The 22,646-nt window shown below is 35.3% G+C and overlaps 1 protein-coding gene across 2 annotated transcripts in view; it reads right to left on the minus strand.

The window, feature by feature from the left end:
• plxna1a (plexin A1a) overlaps window positions 1-22,646 on the minus strand; it is a 238,052-nt gene that overhangs the window by 98,805 nt on the left and 116,601 nt on the right. For both annotated transcript variants that reach the window (XM_058764335.1, XM_058764333.1), the window contains exons 4-8: window positions 20,688-20,819; window positions 5,394-5,494; window positions 4,718-4,841; window positions 4,184-4,337; window positions 4,001-4,100 (exon numbers count right to left, since the gene is read on the minus strand). In XM_058764335.1, the coding sequence (XP_058620318.1) occupies window positions 4,001-4,100; window positions 4,184-4,337; window positions 4,718-4,841; window positions 5,394-5,494; window positions 20,688-20,819 (611 nt within the window). The remainder of the gene's footprint in view (window positions 1-4,000; window positions 4,101-4,183; window positions 4,338-4,717; window positions 4,842-5,393; window positions 5,495-20,687; window positions 20,820-22,646) is intronic.

The following is a 22,646-nucleotide window of genomic DNA, read 5'->3' on the forward strand; positions in this document are numbered from 1 at the left end:
TCACTCTCTCTCTCTCTTGGCTGCTTCATATTAGCGGTCGGCAGCGCGGCAGAAACATTCCATTCATATTATTGATACTAAAATTAATATATCAAATCTCTTGCTTAATTCAAATTCAATTAATTTCCGATTGTATGAAATGCAAGTGCATATATTATGTGACCAAAACTTCACTGGTTCTAGCGTGTCACACATGCACATTTGCGCTTACTGTATGTGCGTTGATCAGTTATAAATAAAAGTTCAAATTAAATCTGAATTTATGAATGATGCAATCACCTGTCGATCTCTTAATTCTCTGAAAAGATCAGGATGAGCAAGCGACAAATGCTTAAAAAGTTTGATGTGTTGCCTCCCGCTTGCATACAGGTGCAGTAAGGTCAGTTCGCTCACCTTTGTCATCTGTTTTGAATGCAAAGTAATACCATATTTCACTTCACTTCTTCTCTTTTTTTATTAATTTCAGTTGCGTTGATAAGAGTTTCATGTGTTTGATCGATCGTGTTGTTCTGTTGTCACATTTACAGTTTGCGCAGCAATTTGGGAAGCACTGCCACCTACAGGTGCACTTCACAACAGCAGCGTCTGAAATACCGAATTGAGCAAAAACAATATCGTACCGTTTGAAACATAATATATACACCGGTATTTTTGCAGTACCGGTATACCACGCATCCCTACGTGTTAGTGTGTGCTTTATATATGCTGATATTTAATAATGATGAAGCTTAATGTGGTGCAAACCTCAAAAAATAAAAAATTTAAATAAATAAATTATTATTATTATTAAAAACAAACAAAAAAAGAAAATCGTTTGCATGTGTTAATCTGTTCATTATATATTTGACTTGCAAGTATAATGTTGCTAAGCAAACTTGGCAAATAATGACACTGATGAGACTCACAAGAACGAAAATCAGACGTCACAATTACGTGGTGCCAAACCTGAGGCTTTAACACGCGCACACACAGTGTGTGTCTCCTGTGCCACACGCATGGGCTCTTTTCATATTAAAATTCGCGAGCTACTGCTAACCTTTCAGCCTTGCGAGTGCTTTATCGTTCAACAAAAGCCGCCATCTATCTGTCTTTTTTCCGATTTTCCCTCCTTATTCACTCCGTGCTCCTCTTGTTAAAAATGCATCGGGCCTCTCGCATGCTCGATTAAGCCGTCCCCTCCCCCTGTCTCATGCTAAACTCTAATATTGTTACGCTGCATGTAAATAGCTAGCAGGGTAATTTGCCGTGCCAAGCAGGCACCCCTCTGCCACACACACACAGAACAGAGACCCTGTGATCGTTACAGCCAAATCGTGTGCCTTAGTCACACTCACACACACACAAGGAGCACCAGGTGAGCACTTCATCGCGTCCAGCTTTAGATGAAGTGGCTGTGTCGCTAATGGGACAGTGCCATGCTAATGTAAAGCACGCTGAGGTAGAGAAGAGCACACGGCCTGACTTAATGAACGAGAGCGGGAGAGGACAGGAGACACTGCAGCTCAAAACATCTGGAGCCGCTCCTGCCTGGAGCACAACCTGTTGTCTATCCGGAGAGAGGCGGGACGAGAAGAGGAAGAGAAGAGAGTGAGAGCCATGGGACAGAGAGAGAGAGAGACTGGAAATAAGGTCAAGAGAATGAAATGGTGGTAGTGGGATCAGTATAGTTTGAGAAGAGGCTCAATGACATACGCAATTATTAATTGTTTCAAAACTACATTAATTAAATTAATCATATACACCTCTGATATGATGAACACACTCTAAAAAATGCTGGGTTAAATACAACCCAGTGCTGTCCATATTTTACCCAGAACTGGGTTGTATTTAACCCAGCATTTTTTAGAGTGCATGTTTTCAATTCAGCTTCTGAATTAAAATTAATTTAGCTATTTTTGTGAGATAAAAAAATGTCCGTAATAAAGGTGGCGCAATAAAGTCTCATTAAAAGACAGAAATAAATTATTTAATTATTCAGTGAATGCATTGTTTAAAAGCATAAATATAAATAAATGGTAAAAATAATATGGTAACACTTTACAATAAGGTTCATTACTTAACATTAGTTAACTACATTAGTTACCATGAACTAAGAATGAACAATACTTCTACAGCATTTATTAATCTTAGTTCATGTTAATTTCAGCATTTACTAATGCATTATTAAAATCACAAGTTGTGTTTGTTAACATTAGTTAATGCACTGTGAACTAACATGAATAAACAATGAACAACTGTATTTTTATTAACTAACATTAACAAAGATTAATAAATACTGTAATAAATGTGTTGATCATAGTTCGTTCATGTTAGTTAACACATTAACTAATGTTAACAAATGACACCTTATTGTAAAGTGTTACCAGTAATATAATATAAAATAAAATGTATTTTAAAATGAATAAGAAGTGATGCAACTTTGTTTTAGGATATTACTTTTATTTAAATACCTTTGTACACCGAATCAGTGTTATTTTAATATCACTGAGATACATTTTATTGATATTTTGAATTAATTTTTATTTTTATATTTTCTTATCATTTACTTTTAGTTAAAGTGTTAGTAATTCTGTTGTTATTTGTGACCTTGGACCACAAAACCAGTCTTAAGTCGCTGGGGTATATTTGTAGCAATAGCCAAAAATACATTGTATGGGTCAAAATTATCGATTTTTCTTTTATGCCAAAAATCATTAGGATATTAAGTAAAGATCATGTTCCATGAAGATATTTTGTAAATTTCTTACTGTAAATGTATCAAAACTTAATTTTTGATTAGTAATATGTATTGCTAAGAACTTCATTTGGACAACTTTAAAGGCGATTTTCTCAACATTATCTCAAAATTATATCTCAATATAGGCGATTTTTTTGCACTCTCAGATTACAGATTTTGAAATAGTTGTATCTCAGCCAAATATTGTCCGATCCTAATCAACCCAAATCATACATCAATGGAAAGCTCATTTATTCAGCTTTTAGATGATGTATAATTCTCAATTTCGGTTTTGTCGTCCAGGGTCACATTTGTGGTTGTCTTTTTATTTATTTATTTTTTAATGTCTATATAGTTCTTCATTTTTATTTCAGTTTTAGTTTTAGTTATTTTAGTATATAAAGTTAAAATAAATGAAAATGAGAAAGTCTGCCATGGTAACTATATGAAATCTTAAGAAACAGTATGTTTCTGTAATGTTCATAAGTTTAAGTTTATAGGTTTTATTTTAGGTTGATAAAAGTTTTTTTATAAAAAACATATATATATACATATATATACATACATATATATAGAGAGAGAATTTTCTAAAAACCTTAATGACAACAAACCATTAAAAAGGAAGGAAAAAAAAAAAAAAAACTTGAATATGAAAAACCTGAAATGGAAAATGTGAAAAACGTGTCAAACTTTAAGTTTAGATGCTTACACTTTCTTATATATTTAAGATAGTAAAATTATTGTTTTTTTTTTTTTTTTTACACCATTTGACATTTATAATAGCCATAAAATTTTATGAATGATTATAAAATAAAAAACCAAAATGAAAACACAGACTGCTAGGAATTTTGTACATTATTTTAGACTAGCTTTTTAAATGTTTCTTCCTTTTCATCATTACTGACATCTTTATTTGTCATTGATCCGAGAACAGAGGAAAGATGGATTTAAACAAAGGAACGTGAGCAAGAGAGAGCGAATGATGTAAGAACTGCAGGAATATAACTCATGAGCAGTAAAGCTGGACGGCTGAAGTCAGGGATGCTCATGAGTCGTTAATGAAATGACATTAAAAGTCTGATCTCATCCCTGATCTCAGCGAAAAACTGCTAACGGCACACAAAAATAACATCCCTCTCTCACTCGGAAGCAGTAAACACACATACACACACCGAGCACGGTCCAATAAAAATACACTTGTCTTAGTTTGAACGAAAGAGAGACGGGGAGGAAGAGAGTTAGATGACAGGAAGCTGCCTTCTCTCTTTCCCGTGTGAGACTTACGACTGATGGACACTGCAGTTGTAGAAGACAAAATCCACGCTGGCAAACTTCTTCCCCGTCTCCTTGGATTTCAGATAGAGCTTCACCACCCGCTTGTCACCTGCCAGCAGACACACGGTGAGCTTCAGCAGTTTCTAACAAGCGTTAGGAGGCTTTTAAAGGAGTGTGCGCGTGTCGCCTTACCCTGGTTGCGTGTGATGGGAGCGATCTCCCGTGCGGAGGGGGACAGGCAGTATATACGTCCCCCCATGATGTGTCCCTCCGTCTCAGTGTAGTCCTCAAATGAGCAGTTAACGCCCGCAGCCAGACTGGGAACGTTCTGAGCCTGAAGAACCAGCTGTAGAACCGAACACAGACCAGGAGACAGGAACAGTACTTTATTGGCATGACAAACACTGAACATTTGTACAAAAGACACCTGGACACATTTTTAACCATGTGGCATCTACATAACATTTCCTATGAGTCTCTTGTTGATGGAAATTAGAAGGAAATGGGACAAAAAAAAAAAACATTTAATGACAGTAATACATAATTATTTGCAACGTAAACTTAATATTACTTATGTCTCTGAATATGCAAAAATAAAAATGCATTTACATTTATACTGTCATTAAATTTGGTCAAAATTTGCCTCAAACCACCTCTCAACGTGTTTTCAATGATCCAAATCATAATCTGATCACAATAAATGAGATTTCATTCACAAACACTTGCCTGAACTTCAGACATGGTGACTGAAATATTGTTGGGCTGCACCATGAGTCGGACGCACTGCTCCAATCTGGAGGCGAAGCGCTGCGGCTCATCAGCTCGCTCACAGCGGTCCTTACGTGAACATCTAAACACAAATATTACTCAGCAGGGGGGACAAAACCATTATAATCAATTTCTAAGAACAATCAACCAGAACAATCAAGTGCATACTTTATTAGTAAGCTGATTAGATTTGGAACAACACTGTGGTGTGAGGAATAAAATTTCAGCTGTGTTCAAACAAAACAACAAAACTAAATTTGTATACCAAAAATCTTGCTGCATTAGATTAATAATAACAAAAAGTAATTAATAAATGAATTAATTTAGTTCATTAAAAAGCACATACTTGGTATGCAATTTTGGATGTTGCTTTGGTTTCTCTTTTCCTTACTGGTCCAAGTAATATATTAAACAATAAATTAAACATGTTCTGCTTGGCTGTTATTGTCTCATAGCTAAGCATTTTTCAGACAAATCAATTGTTGTTGGAAACTTGTTACATAATGTCCTAGTGTCAGCATAGCAATTAGCCTTATATTAAACAATCTACAGTATGTCCCGATTCATATAGCCGTGTAAACGCGTGTGTACGTGTGTGTGAGCAGCTGTGGGGTCAGGAGGTGCCAATACTCACACACTGTGCAGGACACACCAGCCGCAGTGGGGATCACCAGAAGCCAGACACTCGCTACAGCTGCTGTACTGCTCACAGCTCTCCACCGGCACCCGGCTCACCTACACACACACACAACACGCTCAGAATTAGTCAACTAAATCTCACTAGTTCTTATTTCAGTATGGATTTGTATCTCCAACTACAGTTACAAAGTATTCCACATTAATAAAAACACTTTTCCACTCTGTATTTGTTAGCTGTGAGCCATTAGCTTAGCAACATGCTAACGCCAGTGTCTGACTGGAATTGGCTCCAAATGACCTGTGAGAAAAGTTTAAGTTAGGCTCATATGACCCATCTGTTGCAAATTGTTATATACCACAGAATATCTTCCATCCTCCATTTTTAAAAACAGTACACAAAAGGAAAGAACTTGATAATGGAAGTAAATGGGGTTAGCATCTAGCAGTTGAGTTCATTCACACATTTTTATTTTTGTTTTACACTCACGCATTTTGCAGACACTTTTATCTAAAGTGACTTACATTGCATTCTAGGTAGGGGTGTGCGATATATATCATCTGCGATAATATCGTAATTGTTGTTTTAATGATGTGCGATTTGACATTATAGAGTATTTTGCAAAAAAAAAAAAACCACCTACGGAGTGCACGCATTCATTACGTGATGTGTAGTGGGTTAAACAGTGTGCATGCGCATTTAGAGTGTGCTAAAATGCATTAAGAATGATCAATAAATTCAAGATATGGGGGCAGAAATATCATTTCATATACTTAATAGCACAGGAAGAGTGCCATTTTTTCTTCAAAAATAAGCATGATTACAAATGTGATATTGATTTTATACAACACTTCAATAAATTAATATTAAGAGACTTGCGTTTTAGACACTATATTGCCTGTTTTTATTCCATTTTGCAAAAAAAAAAAAATCCAAACACAGCCACAGCACTGTTTTGCGTCTCTGAGCAACATGACGGTGTTTCGTTCCTGAATGAATCAACCGTTTAAATGATTCAGTTCAATCGCAATAACTCACTTATTAACAGTGACTTGCTGCCACCTACCGGCGGTTTTAATTTCACAGAGTATCTTTTATTATTGAAATAATTTCAAATATCAGTATTCAATGTGTTATATTTAAAATATCAAAACATTACGCATTTGTAACTGTTATACGTTTGGTAAGAGCCTAAATGTCTTATTATTCTAATTGGCTGAATAAATTTAACAATTTGACTCAAAAGATTTTTGAAAAAAAATATATCTTTTAGGAAAAAAATATCTTTTAGGAAAAAAAATGGCTTAATTAAAGGTAAAAATGCCCATAAAAGGTAAAAATCAATTTAAAATTAAGGAAAATATTCATTTCTATCACTGATGTGAACTGACCACACAGAATATGAAGAATATATACATCGTACACACAAGTACAGCATTGCTAGTGCCATAAAGACAGATAGAAATATCTAATGATCAACCTGCTTGATGCTTACAGAGTGCTATGTGAAATCTGAGCACTGTGGTGCAAAACAGAGGTTGCCACATTCACCATCACTGTCAGCAGTTCAACAAAAACACAGTTATTCATTCACACAGAAACCTTGCATACTACATATTACAAACGTCCAGAGAGAACAGCTGGCTGAAACATGCTGAGAAATATTGCCAGCCACCTACACGTCTAATTTCATAAAATTTCATTCAGAAATCATAATGTCTGACTGGCATTCGATCGGCTCTCTGGAGACTCAATGGCTCTGTTCCAAACCTAGACAGCTGCCTACCTAGACAACATTTATAGGCAGAAAGGATGTGTGCAATGACCTATAGATAGATAGATAGATAGATAGATAGATAGATAGATAGATAGATAGAGAGATAGAGAGAGAGAGAGAGAGAGAGAGAGAGAGAGAGAGAGAGAGAGAGAGAGAGAGAGAGAGAGAGAGAGAGAGAAACTTTTATGATTTTCAAGGCAAAAGGATTAAAAGAGAAAAAAAGGACAGAAAACAGAAATGGGTGACGATACAGTGCTGATGCAACAGTTTGACATATCAAATGCATAGTGTTGTGGTTCTGGTTTTTGGGGATGGCCTTAAAAAGAGAGACTGCAGTTCTTTGTTGGGGTGGGGAGTGTACGGTGTCTGGAACATTTCAATTAAGCCGATTTTCCAATCGGAGAGTTGAGCATTGTGTCCTACCTCTGCTCTTTGTTTAAACGTCAGGGCTGGAGACTATTATACAGCAGCCATTCATACAAGAGAGAGCGAGAACTCTCATCCCTCTTTATTTAAACAGCTGAAAGAGAAACCATTCATCTCTCTACAAGAGGAGGAGGAGGAAAAGCAAGGGGTATATTAAATATAAATAACATCTGCAAACGAGGCACGAGGCATTTGGGTCACAATGGAAAAGTATCTCAATCAGAGAGAGCAGGAGGGAGAGAGCGAAGCAACATTCAGTCGTTGGTCTGGAAGGGTCATGGACCACACACAAGTTAAGAGACACCCCTTTTAACAAACAAATAAACAAAATAAGCAAACAAATAAATTAAATAAAACCATACTTAAATTATTACAATGACAATGTTTGTTTTGCAGGACAGCAAAAAAAAAAAAAAAAAAATAAAAAAAATAAAATAAAATAAATAAAATAAAATAAAATAAAATAAAACCTAAAAAAGACTGATAAATAAATATAAAATAAAATGTTTAGAAAAATGTTATATTGTTTTATATATATTTATATATATATATATATATATATATATATATATATATATATATATATATATATATATATATATATATATATAAAAATGTTTTTTTTTTTTATAAAAAGATTGAACTAAAACTAAAATAAAATACAAAATGTAAAAAAAAAAAAAAGTTTAACAAAATAAGACAAAATAATAATAATGACTAAAATATAAACTAAGAGAGGTAAAAGCAAAAAAAATATATAAAAATAAAAAAACAAAATGAATATTAAAAATAAAAGAATGATCTAAAAAAATACAAAATATTTATTTTTAACTAAATATAAATCTAAAAATAGACTGAACTAAAAAAAATAAATAAATAAAAAAATGTATCCAACTAAAAATAAGTTTCACTTAGTGTGCCACTACTGATCGCTGACACATTTGTAGTTCTCAAAGCCTCGTCCATGAGCCCTGTCAGAATTGAAACGCTGAATATCTGCAAAGGTTTGTGCAGATGTAATTGAGGATGGTGTGTTTTCTTTATTCTGTGTGGGGTTTGGACAAACCCAGTGCATGTAATTGCGCCATCTGTGCAATTTGGGCCAAAAAATTGGTCATGCTCTAAAGGTGGCTGTGATGATCGATGGCTTATTTTTTCATCCCCAAAACACACACCTCAAAGAGCGAGCACACATTTTCCGTGAACACACGGCAAATGAATAGGTCATTCTTTTGGCCCCCCCACCCTAAAATGACACAGCCTAATTTAGAAAGAGCAAACTTTCTAGACTAGGAGGCCTTTTCTTTCTTTTAACGCCCCCCTTCCAAGCCCTCCCTGTTCATCTATCTTCCATTTGGCCACGCACAAAAGAAGAAATGGCAGATGAAACCATAGATCATGGCCAGGAAGCCAGACACAGCCTAGAGGGAGAGGATGGATGAAAAAAAGAAAGAAAATGAGAGAAAGAGATACCATGCAGCCAAAACCATTTGCAGGTCGTCTCTTGGTACACGGTGACAGTACTTGTTGCTCCAGAGCCACATTAAGCCCAGCTGCAGAAGTAAAGCTCTGCTCATATAGGTTCCATTTCTTAAAGAATGCCTCCCCCACCAAACATAAATTATGTATCGCCATCAAACCCATGAAAGCCCTGTGGGGTATATGTCTATGGTTAATATGAGTCAGGGTGATGGGGTCATCCCGAACACTGTTTCGATGATAAACGGCATCCTGGGACGCAACATCTGTGGCCGAATAACTGACGAAACACACCTGTAACACCAGATCTGAACTGCTAGTTATTGTGTAAAGCCAAGTCTAAATATTCACACCTGTGACTGCAAATCAATTGAAATGCAATAATATGCCAAGGTCACCGTTTGTCGGCAGGTCGTTATATTTGTTTCACTTCTCTAACTGTATTGTCTGCTTACATTTTTATTTATTTTTATTTTTTGATGTTGCCATTTTGTACACTTATTGCATTAAACTATTGAAGGGGGAGGGTGTTCTTTATATATTATGCTGTAAGAGTCAATGCTTAATGCATGTAATAGCATATTTCCATGAATAGACTAACCTTGAATAGCTATTGCATTGAGGGCATTGTGGATTTCTTTAAGAAAAAAATTAATAAAAAAACATGATCTGTCAAGTTACTGTTGCTTTGCAACTTTAAACATCCTACAGTTAGACTTAGAAATATAATTATTTAATTGTATATTAAATTAATGTTTCTATAATAATATTGGTGTGGATTGTTTGATAAATTGAAAGTAGATAAATACAATTTATTTTAAATTAAAATATTTTGTGACAATATTAATTTGATGTATTTACTATTTATTGTAACTTTACTGCATCCTTCCTGAATAAAATAATTTCTTTAAAAACATCTTTATTTAAAAAGTGTTAAGCATAATATAATATAATATAATATAATATAATATAATATAATATAATATAATATAATATAATATAATATAATATAATATAATATAATATAATATAATATAATATAAATCGAGAGAATAAAAACATCAAAACAGAAAAAATTGTTTCAAAGTCAACATTTTAGATTTATGGTTAGAATCATAAAAAGAATCATTTTCACTTTCTATTGATAAACAGGATTCATTTTAAATTAAAATATTTTGTGACATTATTAATTTTATGCATTTACTTTTCACTCTACTTCATCCTTGCTGAATAAAATAATAAATTTCTTTAAAAACATCTTTAATTAAAAAGCTAAATATAATATAATACAATACAATATAACATAATATAAAATAAATCGAGAGAATAAAAACATCAAAACAGAAAAAAAAATTTCAAACTCAAAATTTTAGACTTATGATTAGAATCATAAAAAGAATCCTTTTCACTTTCTATTGATGAATAAAATTAATTTTAAATTAAAATCTTTTGTGACATTAATTTTATGTATTTACTTTCACTTTATTGCATCCTTGCTGAATAAAAATTAATTTCTTTAAAAAAAATCTTTATTTAAAAAGCTAAATATAATATAATAATATATAATATAATATAATATAATAAAAAAATGTTTCAAAGTCAACATTTTAGATTTATAAACAGCATCATAAATAGAATGTTTTTCACTGATCAGGATTCATTTTTGTGCTGCTATATTTTTTCATTTGAAACATTATATTTTAATGTATGGATTTCTACTTTTCCAGTACTTTAGACTTCCCTACTTTTTCCTGAGCCATGGCCTTGCAATTAGCAAGTATTTATAAAGCAGGACGTTTATTAGAGAAACTCGGACATGCAGGTTCAAACAAAGTCTCTTTAAGACTATAGTCTTTGGTTCAAATCTGTCCATTTGCTTCTCTCTCTCTCTTACGACTTCCTGTTCTCTCTTTCTACTGTTTTCATTAATAAAGTGGCAAAAGACCATCAAAAGAACTGTTTTATTACATTAGAAATACTTTCCAAGGCACTGACTCGACAGTATAATCAACAGTCTGTCTAATTAGCACAGTGTGCTGACATTCAGACTCCGCCCCCTCTGAATGAACCGTACGTCACTGCCGCTAAAGACCTGCCATCATATTTGTCACCAACTTAGACATAGATATAATCTACAGCTCATAGTTTAAGATCAATTTTGGTTCCATACTTAAATTACTCTATAATTAGTTTTAAATTGTATCTTGTTGCCAGGGTTATATAAAGCAACTGCTTGTTAATTTGATAAACAAATAATAAAACATAATTAATGTTTGCCATTTCAGTCACTTAATTTTCCTCTCTTATTCATCGCTTTATTTTACCTCCAATAAATGTCTGTCAAATGCTAATTCAAACTCGAAATTCCTCCCTTGTTTCTCACAGGGCAAATATGCGAGAAGAAACGGCCTTCACGGTGCAGAGTGTTATTGAACGCAAACGCTCACTGCTACATGTCGGTAGAGTCTCCAGCTATGAGCTCAATACACCTCCTGCTTTATCAATACCAGCACACATTCAAGGATTTGTGTGTGTGTGTGTGTGCAATGTGCATGGTTTATGGATATCACCATGGCAACATCTGGGCTCTGGAATGGCTCACTTGGTCACTATGTCACGTCTGGACGATCTCCTCAGTAAAATCACGGTGAGAAGGAAAAAAGAACAAATTGAGTGTTGTAAAACGATGGAATGGGAAAAAAGGCTAGCAGAGAGGACGAACTAGAAAAGAATGAAAATTATGAGCCATAAATGGCTTTGTCCAGCTGTGAGGTGAACTGTGATGTAGTTTTAATTGCAGCAAGTGTGGTTGTGTTTACACTACCAGTCAACATTTTAGCACACATACACATTCTTTATGATGTTACAATTTTCCACAATTTAGAAAAGGCCACCACTTCTCAAAAATGTGAAATTTTTTAAGCAATTCGTGTCATCACAATTTATATTAGTCTATACAATTCATTTCAAGCATTTATGCATAAAATGTCAGATTAAAATGTTATTAAATTCAGTCAAGTGTCTAAACTTGTGATGACTAGCATATACATTCAGAACTACCTCACACACACACACAAAGAGTGATCTGAAGAGCTGGCAGTTTCTCCTTCCGTCTTGTCACGTTGCCTATATTAAGACGTCCGCCACACAAATCAGATTACAGCCAGCTGATACTTCCTCTCAGCTCTCTGATAGAGCAGTACAGAAGAACACTGACCTTCAGAGTGCGAGAGAGCCGTGTAGAGTTTCCTTACTGTACTGTGTTACACAGAGGCCACGAGGTGCAGCTATGTGAGGAAACAATACAAGCACTGTCGCTATGATCAAACGCTTCGAACAGAGGGAGTGATACCCATGTACAAATATACACACATGCTTTCAAACCCACATACGCTCCCACAGCAGACACACACTGGGCATTATACTTGATGGAGCCAAGTGCCGCTGTTGAAAGTTGGGTGAATGAGTCAATCTCATAGAAACAGAGAAGTCCAAATCGTATTTCATATCAAAATGTGAATTTAAAAAAAATATATACAGTATATATATATTTGAAATATAATCTAAAATAAATTAAAACATCATAAAATATTTAAAATGTAAATATATAATGATAATTATAATTTATTATAATAATACTTAATAAAATCTGATATTTGGTAACATTTCATTATTATTTTTTAAGAAAAAATTAAAAAGCCTATAGGACTATAAGGACTAATAAACCTATAGTTTAGACTGGTTCTATCTATCTGTCTACCTTCTTATATATTGTAGTAATTATATTATATATTCTTCTGCACTATAGTAATGAAAATGATTTTTTCTTTTGATGAAATCAGATTATGCTGAGATTATAGTACGATGATGAGATTTTTGAGGGCGAATGCACTTCATTATAAAAACAATGTCACACATTGAACAAAAAAAAAAGTAAACCAATTCATTTTCTTGAAGCCAAATACAATTTCATATTTCTTTCCTTTCAATTTGATGTGAAATATGAGCCGGACACATTCTTGACAGGTTTCATGAGTCACCCAAAAAGCATAAACAATATCTCCCCAAACTACATGAGCAATATACCAAACTGACAAATCCATTGATGGATTTTTTTTTTTCAGAAATTCCTCCCAGCCTCAGATAAACATTGTAAACTTTACCGTCCGAACGGCAGTGAGCGCTGTTTAAATCAAGCTAACGCTAATCGAAGTTTCTTCTCGCTTAGTACGGGACAGCTTTATGTCTTCCCGGAGACCCCAGAGCGGCGGAGAGAGATGCCGGGGCTATCAGCAACTTTTAATTAAGTGGGTGTGAATATGGGAAATGGAAAATTGTTCTGTCAACCCGACGAAATGGAGTTTTTGATGTTTGAGGCACAACATGCGCCTCCGCCTGCCGTTTCTATTATCCAATGAAGAGATACAAATGGAGAAAAAAAAAACGTAAGGAGCAAAAGGGGAGACGGACGTGGACGACACACAATGCATCTTCCCCAAGATCAGCAAGAAACGCGGGAAAGGAACAGTAATATCACTGAACATTAGGGTCCTGGTCTCTTCTCTAATGCGGTGTGATATCTCTGTAAGCCTGAGGTATGGAAGCCAACATATTAAAATGTGGGGCGGATCGGAACGCCGGATTACGGTGTGATTGTGTTTACGGATTGTCTTGAAAATTTCTGCTTGCTAGATTCAAAGGGGAACAATAACATCTCTGTCTTTCATGAGAGTACGCCGGTCGTCGGCCGTCCACCTCCTCAAACATAATAAAACCTGGAGAAAAAATGCGTGACTCAGGCTAGAGGGACGTCGACGGAGGCTTGTTAGCCGGTGCTGTTGACAAGAGAGATGGCGAGATGCCTCAGATTACGATAAACAGGGAAAGAAGTGAATGTGGGGAGAGAAAAATTAATGAAAGATGGCTTCAAGGAAGCTGGAGTGATCCAATCACAATCTATCTCCCACGACCGCTGTCAGTTCTCAAAGAGTCGGCAATATCTCAGCGAGACAGAGCGAGAGGGAGAGAGAGGACTCGCTATTTGAAAGAAAATGACCCCTGGGGCACCTCTCCCATTGACTCCTTCCTCCATAGGAGGAGGACCACTTAAAAGAGAGGGGAGAAAGAAAAGAAAAAAGATAGATGAAGGAAAGAAGACAGAACAAATTGCTTCAAACCAATTAATTTCCACTTCTCTCTTTCTCTCGGTCCTCTGGGTCTTGGTGTGCAGCGGCTACAGACCGAGAGAGAGCGGCCTGAGAAACTCATTCAGCTCATCCTGTACGTCCAAACCCACACGATGAAGGACTGCAGGTGGACACAATCAACCAGCACACATTTCAACACACTTGCACTTTAAGATGGCAATTAAAACAGAAATTGTGACACATTTTAGATTGCGTAACGTAAAGTATGTCCGGGTGACAAAATATAGTACTTGGGAAACAACAGCTTGATTTTATCCATCATGCTTAGATTAAATTGCAAAAACTAGACTATGATATTGATTATTTAGGAATAAAAGCCTAAGGCCTGCTGATAAAAACCTGTTTAAACCAGTGTGAGCTGATTTGATCTGTTTTTCACCTGTTCTAGCTGGTCTCCCAGCCTTGACGCCCAGCTAAACCAGCCTAAAAGGGCATCAGACGCTAGCCAGCTGATCAGACCAGGAGAACATCTGAATCCAGTTTAAATCGTTTTTTGTTTTGTTTTGTTTTGTTTTTCCCCAGCATGGAACCCCTTGTATTACTACTTTAGAGCTTAACTCATTCCACACCAATTGATTTATTTAGATGAAATATACCTCAAATCAATGAGGCCATCTGATGTTGCAGTCGCTATTTTGTTGTTGTTCTGTCTCTTTAGTTTCATTTTCTGCTGTGAAAGTACGGCCTAGGCCAGTGCTGCCACCTTGTGGAACAACTGATTAGTACAAAACCAAGTCAATGCGCATTCAAAGTAGATAGTTACAAAAGGTTATGGGGTGGTGTAGGAACTGTTCTGGTGATGAAATTTGCATCACTCGCACAGTACATGTGTGTGTGTAAAAAGCAAAGTATGGCCTTTACACTGTAAATATGGCTTGGGTAAATTTAGATCTTCTGCGTACTACCTTGTATTTATTCATATTTTAAATAGCTGATTTTTTTTTATATTTTCAGTTTTAAGTATAGTTTTAATAATTGTATGCATTTTTGTCATTTTTATTATTATTCTATTAAAATATTTCTATATAGTTTTAATTTACTTTTAACTTCAGTTTTAGTTTTTGCTAATTTTACTTTTTACACATTTTCATCTATATAATAAAAATAATAAATGATAGTTTTAGTCAATAATAATAATGTTAGCAACATGTTAAATGCCACTCATAAAGCCTTTGCAACTGCATAGAAATATCTAGCATCACCAAAAATTGGTTACATCAGCAGAAAGTTACTTCAGAAAGGGAGAAACCCCTAAATCAAACAATTTGTTTGTCTTTAACATGCACTGATAAACTATGCAAAAAAAGAGCAGGATCATTTATTAAGAAAATAAATAAACGAAAGAAATCAAAGTCTGTCTGTCTGCTTCCCTTCCATGCATGACTATGATCTGACCTTCAGGGTTTTCCATTCTCAGCCGCACGCTGACCACAGCAACACCACTCTCATCTCCATTACAATGCCTCTCAACCTCCAGAGAGATGGTTCATCGCTCTGTGTGGCCACCGCTAGTACTATGTACACAACTTCCTGTGAGAGAAGCACTTCTTCCCCTTCGTTTGTGTAATAGTTCAAATATTCTTCCTCCATAAAACCTTCTTTCCCAACAAAGCCATTTACAGCTGCACTTAAATCAATATCAGTCCGAGCACAGAGTGAATACACACGGCTCCATTTAAAGAACGTTAGCCTAACACTCCTCGCACTAAGTTAATGTGTTGAAGGGTTATCAAGCCCGCCCTCTCAACATGCAATCTACACACCACCCATATCAGAGGCTCTCATACAGAAACCATCTATACCAATTACAGAACATTTTCCATCTGAAGACGTGGATACATTAAAAACAATTATCGCCAAGCACTGATGGATCACAGTGTTGGTGCAGGTAACATGTTTTTGTACGTCTAGGTAAATGTGTGTGTGTGTGTGCTGGGAACCATTAAAGTAAATATATTCAAAGGAGAGACAAAATCATCCAACATTGTCAGTATAGCTCCTTCGTTTACAGTCTAAATCTCTCCTACCAAACAGCACTGTGAACAGCTGTACTCCGCAGTAAACAAATCTGGATCTTCCATCTAAGGGTCCCGGTGAGGTTAAGGGTCAGAGGTTGGGCTTGGTTTGTAAATTACAGAGCGATTCGAGGTCAGCTCCCATATGACTGGACGTTTTTCTCCTTGTCTTTTTACCTCTGGTGTACATTTGAACTCTTCTATGTACCATTTGAGCTAGAGAGATCTTTTTCACCAAAAATCAATTATTGGGAAATGAATATTGAGTAACACTTACAATGAAGCCTGTATACATAATGTATTGACAATATATTCTTAATGCATCTATAATAGCCTTAGAATAAGTTGCATGTTCTTGTATATAACTGAAAGCAGTTATAATACATTATAATACTTATCTATTCATGAGGCCATCTTTAAAGAGCACAACACAATCCATTCATAATGCATTAGACTTTTTAAAGGTGTAGCCATGAATAGGTAAGCATTACAATATATTTTAATGGTAGCTTCAATTTCTTATGACAAAATATGATTACAACGTATATTATAGAGATAATGTATAACCCTATTGTGTATATATTATATATACACACACACATATTACATACACACACACGATATAGGAAAAAATTACTTATATTGCCTACTGTAATGCATTCAAATGCATTTTGTGCTCGAGTTTATTTTAAATTTTTATACATTTTTATTTTATCATTTTAATTAATTTTTTTTCCCTTTCAAATCATCATAAAGGCAGAACGAACAAATACCACTATAATATACAAATATTTTTAAGTATTAAAATAATTATTTTCACACAATTAATAAGGACTTTTTTATTACAATTAGGGGTGGGACAATAAATCGATATGATGATATATCGCAATCCTTCTCCATGTGATACGAGAATCGATATCTGGCGCCAAATATTGATATTTTAATTAATACAATAAGGTGCTCTAAATAGATTTCCCTGTTCACAGCGTCTAAAAATGCGTGGAAATCATGGCCACGCCATTTCCAGCGTCTTTCCAAAAGCACTCTGACTCTGAGCAAGTTCCATGAACCACGTTCTCATATATATATACACACATATATACATACATACATACATACACACACACACACACACACATATACATACATGTGTGTTTATGGAGATGAAAACTAAAAAACTGCCCCGGAACAGCTATCAGCATGGACCATAGGCACGATCACGTTATTATTGCAGAGTGCATATTCAGTTCATGAGTAGCCTAACCTCTCCGCTCGGATCGCAGGTGGATTTCCCTCACTATACGAGTGAGAGAGAGCACCGCCGGTGCGTCCAGTTTTATGTGAACAAAACTGGATGATCTCCCTCTCTCTCAGATATTACAAGTGCGCATTATTCAGTGTGAACAGTGGGCACCGACCAGCAGAAACATAAATCTGCACCTATGGCATGGAGGACGAAACAAAACCTTGTCAGAGCCACAATGCGGCGCAGAAGTGTGCAGTGTGTGCCACGCATCTACATTTGAAATAACAAACCTGAGTGCGCAAAAGACGCGATGTGAACGGCTATTTCTTCGTGTGGGAAATCATGTACCAGATTTATATTTTATCTATCTATCTAGTTGTTGTTTTTTTCTGTTTGATAAGCAGTTAAATGTGTTTGTTTACACACAGAGAAAAAGAAAAGTGTAAGCTTTTAATAAGTTCAAGAATAAAATGATTAATTTAACCTACTCAACATGTTAAAATTGATTTACAGAACGTTTTTTTGCTGTTTTCTAACAGTTTGGACTTGAATAAAGGCATTTTGACAGGCATTTTGTTTAGACAGATATCGTGATGTATCATTATAGGATTTTCTAGAAATATATCGATTATCACAAAATTGCTGTATCGTGATATTATCGTTATGGTGATGGCCATGTATCATGAGGTACCCTGCGATTCCCACCCCTAATTACAACAGCATAATTTTTACTGCATTATGGTAATGAGAATACTGCAATAATGCTTTTGTAATATTTATAAATAAATATGCTTAATTAAATTCACAACTAAAAATCACAAATAAATAAATCAAATGTCTCATTTTTCATTCTTATTTTTGGGGAGAAAACTGATTCAAACATTTTTATGACAGGCTTTCAGTGATTCATCAAGGCAATTAAGAATTGCTTCATAATGCACAACACTGGTGTCGTAGACAGTGTTTCAGGTGTGTTTCACATATTAATCACTGTGATGGCGATTACGTTCTTCTCTCATCTGCTTTATCAAGAATACCTATGGGTAAAGGGGCAAACTATGGCCAAAGAGGCATCTACATTGCATCAGCGTAAACTACCATGAGGGTTTCTCACCATTTCCACTCTAAAAGCTCTCTTATGTATTTTTCTCAGCAGGAACATCTGAAAATAACATGTTAAATTATTCAAATGTTTGCAGTGATTCTGTCACATGTATTTCCTCTTAATCTCTGACATTAAACGGCAGAATAAATGCTCCGGGTTCGGATTTGATCGCGGTTTAAGGTCTTTTTTTGAGCCTGGCGCTGTGGTGCGGCGCTCTAATCAGAGGCGGTTTGGGCTAGCGGAGAGTGAATGGGGTTATGGTGATGAAGGAAATGCCCTTTAATGAGAGGAAGACAGGAAGCACTCCAATCAGCCCTTAGTGAGGAGAACATGAAAGCACAAAGAAAAAGGCGAGAGGAAAACAAAGGAAGGAGCGAGACGGAAGGAGAAAAAGAGGAGAGAGAGAATTCTCCAGCACTCGGTCTGAGTGAAAAGGGGGATGGTGGGGGTGACGGGGGTTTGGACGCTTTCTTTTCCATCAGAAAAGATCAGAGAAGCCCTTCCTCAATTTTCTCTGATAAGTGGTGAATTACCAGAGGCGCCGCTGCTTGTGTGTATGGGTGTGGAAAAGTGGGAAGGGGGATGACACAGTGTCGAATATCACATGCAGACAATCAGGAGACGTTCCGGGTCTCTCTTTTTCACACGTACTCACACACACGCACAAACTGTCTAATTCACCATGTGAATCTGTGCAGAATAAAGAAACAGCACATTGAATAATACACATCCTGAACAGCTTTTCTTTGTAATAATAGAGCAGCATTTTCAATATTCATACATTCATAAAAATGAAGTCCAACCGAGCTATTATATACTCTATCAGTCAAAAGTTTGTGTTTCTCATCAGTTTAAAGAACTGTTTAATAAAAGGCTTGTGTTTAAATGTTTGAAATTAGTTAGAAAATAAATATATAGTTTGAAAATAAATATATAGTAGACTGTGATACATAGATTTCTTCACAAAAAAAAAAAACGTATTCACAAATAAGAGACAAGAGCTGAGCCAGATATACACTGTAGAGTAACAAAATTATTATTATTATTATTATTATTATTTCGCATTACAGTAACAAATATTATTATTCAGTGCTGTCAAATCGATTAACCGCATCCAAAATAAAAGTTTGTTTACATAATGTGTGTACTTTGTACATACATGTATAGCTATATTTCAGAAATATAATGTTATAATATATTTATATATGCATAATATAAATCATATATAAATATGAAAAGAAAAAAAGAAAAAAAGAAAAAAAATTAAATAATAATATATGTGTATATATACATACATACACACACACGTGTAAATATTTCTTAAATATATACACTTCTGTTTATTTACATATACAAAGTACACAAATATTATGTAAACAATGGAGTGCCATTAATCAATAATAATAAATGCCCAAATAAAATATATGCAATATATATAAATATATACAAATATTATGTAAACAATGGAGTGCCATTAATCAATAATAATAAATGCCCAAATAAAATATATGCTAATGCTCATTTTAATTCATTTTAAAAATCTTTTTTTTCCCTCTAAAACAAAATAAAAAATGGATTTTAAAACAAAACTTGAAAAGGATAAGTTGGCCCAGATGGCAAAGGAAAGGCTGCAAACAAGCGCCCACGTAGGTACTTCCATTATCTCAAACAGTACAGAATGGTGCTTGCAACTCCAAAGTCCTGGGTTCAATTCCCAGGGAATTAATGAACTGATAAAATGTAAACCTTAAAAGGTAAAATAAAAAAATGTCAAAATAAATGAAAAATAGATACTATGAAGAAGCTATAATCTCATACTTCCATTCTTGCCATTTCAAGCAAATGTTTGGAAAAAAAGTGTCCTTTCACTTCTGCTTTCATTCTGTGTATGTGTGCTTTCCTCTCTCTTTGCCGTCTTTGGGGACTCAGGTGCATGACCAAACCACACTGTTTGTCTGTCGGGCTCCTCAGAACATTCTAGCCAAATAAAAGCCGTCGACCATCAATGTCAAACAGCACACTCCCTGAAGTCTTACCTCTTTATCTGTGAGAGTGTAGATGTATTGATGGTCAGGGCTGAACAGCATGTCCCTCAAAATTGGGTTCTCTTCGCTCACCACCACGTTCTCATACAGCAGTGCAGGCTGGGTAATGGAGTTCACCAAGATCTGAAAGAAACAGAAGATAGACATTTAATACACATCAAATATTGTTCAGATCGGCTGTGATCTGATCGGCCGATCGCTTTGTGCAGCATTCCGGCTTCTAGAAGGTAGAAAAATAGGTTTTATAATGGAAACTGTCAAAAGGTTTTTGGTTTGGTGTCTCTTTAAGCTACATAATACAGTCATTTAACTCTGCGGGCTTCACATCAATGCTTAAAGGGGAGTAACTCTGGCCTCGACCGATGCTAAACAAATGGATCTTGGTCAATAACCACACAGCCTCTTTTTTCTGAGCATCACCCAGATTTATACCCTCCTTTAAGTCCCCCACCCTGGCCTTATTGATGCAGGGTCAGGGGAGTGTGACCCCCGCATCCCGTGGTGTTTCAGGGCCTAATGATGTGCTCGGCTCCGGTGCCATATCCTGCTGATTAATGACGTCCCCTTCAGCGAGCGCCGAGAGAGCGCATTACCTGGGCCCTCTGACACCACCCCATCGCTAATGAAGAGAGCGCCTGCAGCACCCGAGTACACTAGTGCACCGGACGACCCACTTACAAAAACACAAAAGCCGCTAAAGCAGTTTGGTTTCTCTCATAAAAGGTCCACATCACAGAGCCGAAGAGTTGCAGGAAGTTCTTAGCCGCCCACACCTGGGAGTCGACAGTGTGGCCTATTTGGGTCAAACCCTGCAGCCGGATCACGAGAACTAAAATTACACCTACAAACATCTGAAAATAGAGGCAACTTAATCAGCACTTCTTGTCTTTAACTAAAACCTAAAGTTGTGTGACATGACCTCATATACACTACAATATTTATAGAACAATATTTATATGGAGAAAAAAAGTAATTGTCATGACTGGCAAGGACAGAATTGGTGGACATTTTCCACATTTTCTGTACTGATTTTGAGGTTAAAATCTGCAGAATTGAATGGAATTTAAAAAAAAAAAATTATAAGAACTAAGAGTATAATTTATTGATGGCTAAATATTTAGCATAATTAGTAAGACAAAATATTTAATAAATCAATGCAAGTAGTGAAGAATATTTAGTAGTGCATGAGTCAGTCTAAATAATAATAATAATAATAAAACACTTTTTCTACTACTACTACTACTACTACTAATAATAATAATAATAATAATAATAATTATTATTATTATTATTATTATTATTATTATTATTCAGATATTTCATATACTGGGAGATTTTTCATTTCCATATGAACCAATTAATTTTATTTGTTTGTTCATTCAAATCATATTTGAACTACTATATTGTTGGTATGTTAGAATAAACTAAACTAAACTAAAATAAAAGTTTAGTAGTGAATAACAAATAAGCCTACTATTATTATTTAACTATTTTTATTTATTACTTCAGGCCTTTTACACTATAATTTTAGGTTATGTTTTTAGAATTATATTTCCATTTTTAATTTCCATCTTCAGGCCTTTTACACTATAATATTTGGGTTATGTTTTTCAGAATTATTTTCCCATTTTTCAATTCCAGCTTCAGGCTTTTAACGCTATTTTAATTCAGTGTTTTCCATGATTATAAGAACCCTTTATATTGGTGCTCAGTGGATGATAGAGGCTCGGAAGACAGCAAAGCAGTCTGGGAGTTGGAGTCTGTTGTCTGTCTCCCCCTCCATCACTTCATTGAGCATTACTCCCACAGGACGTGGTTCATTATGAAGTAGTGGCAGATAACAACTCAAGGACAGCACATCCTCTCCCTCAGCCAATGCTTCTGGAACTCTTGCCAAGTAACGCTGAAGTTCCTGCAGTGGGACGCGAGCTGGAAGACAGAGAGAAAGGA

Source organism: Onychostoma macrolepis, chromosome 23, assembly GCF_012432095.1.
Source record: "Onychostoma macrolepis isolate SWU-2019 chromosome 23, ASM1243209v1, whole genome shotgun sequence".
NCBI classification, from domain to species: domain Eukaryota; kingdom Metazoa; phylum Chordata; class Actinopteri; order Cypriniformes; family Cyprinidae; genus Onychostoma; species Onychostoma macrolepis.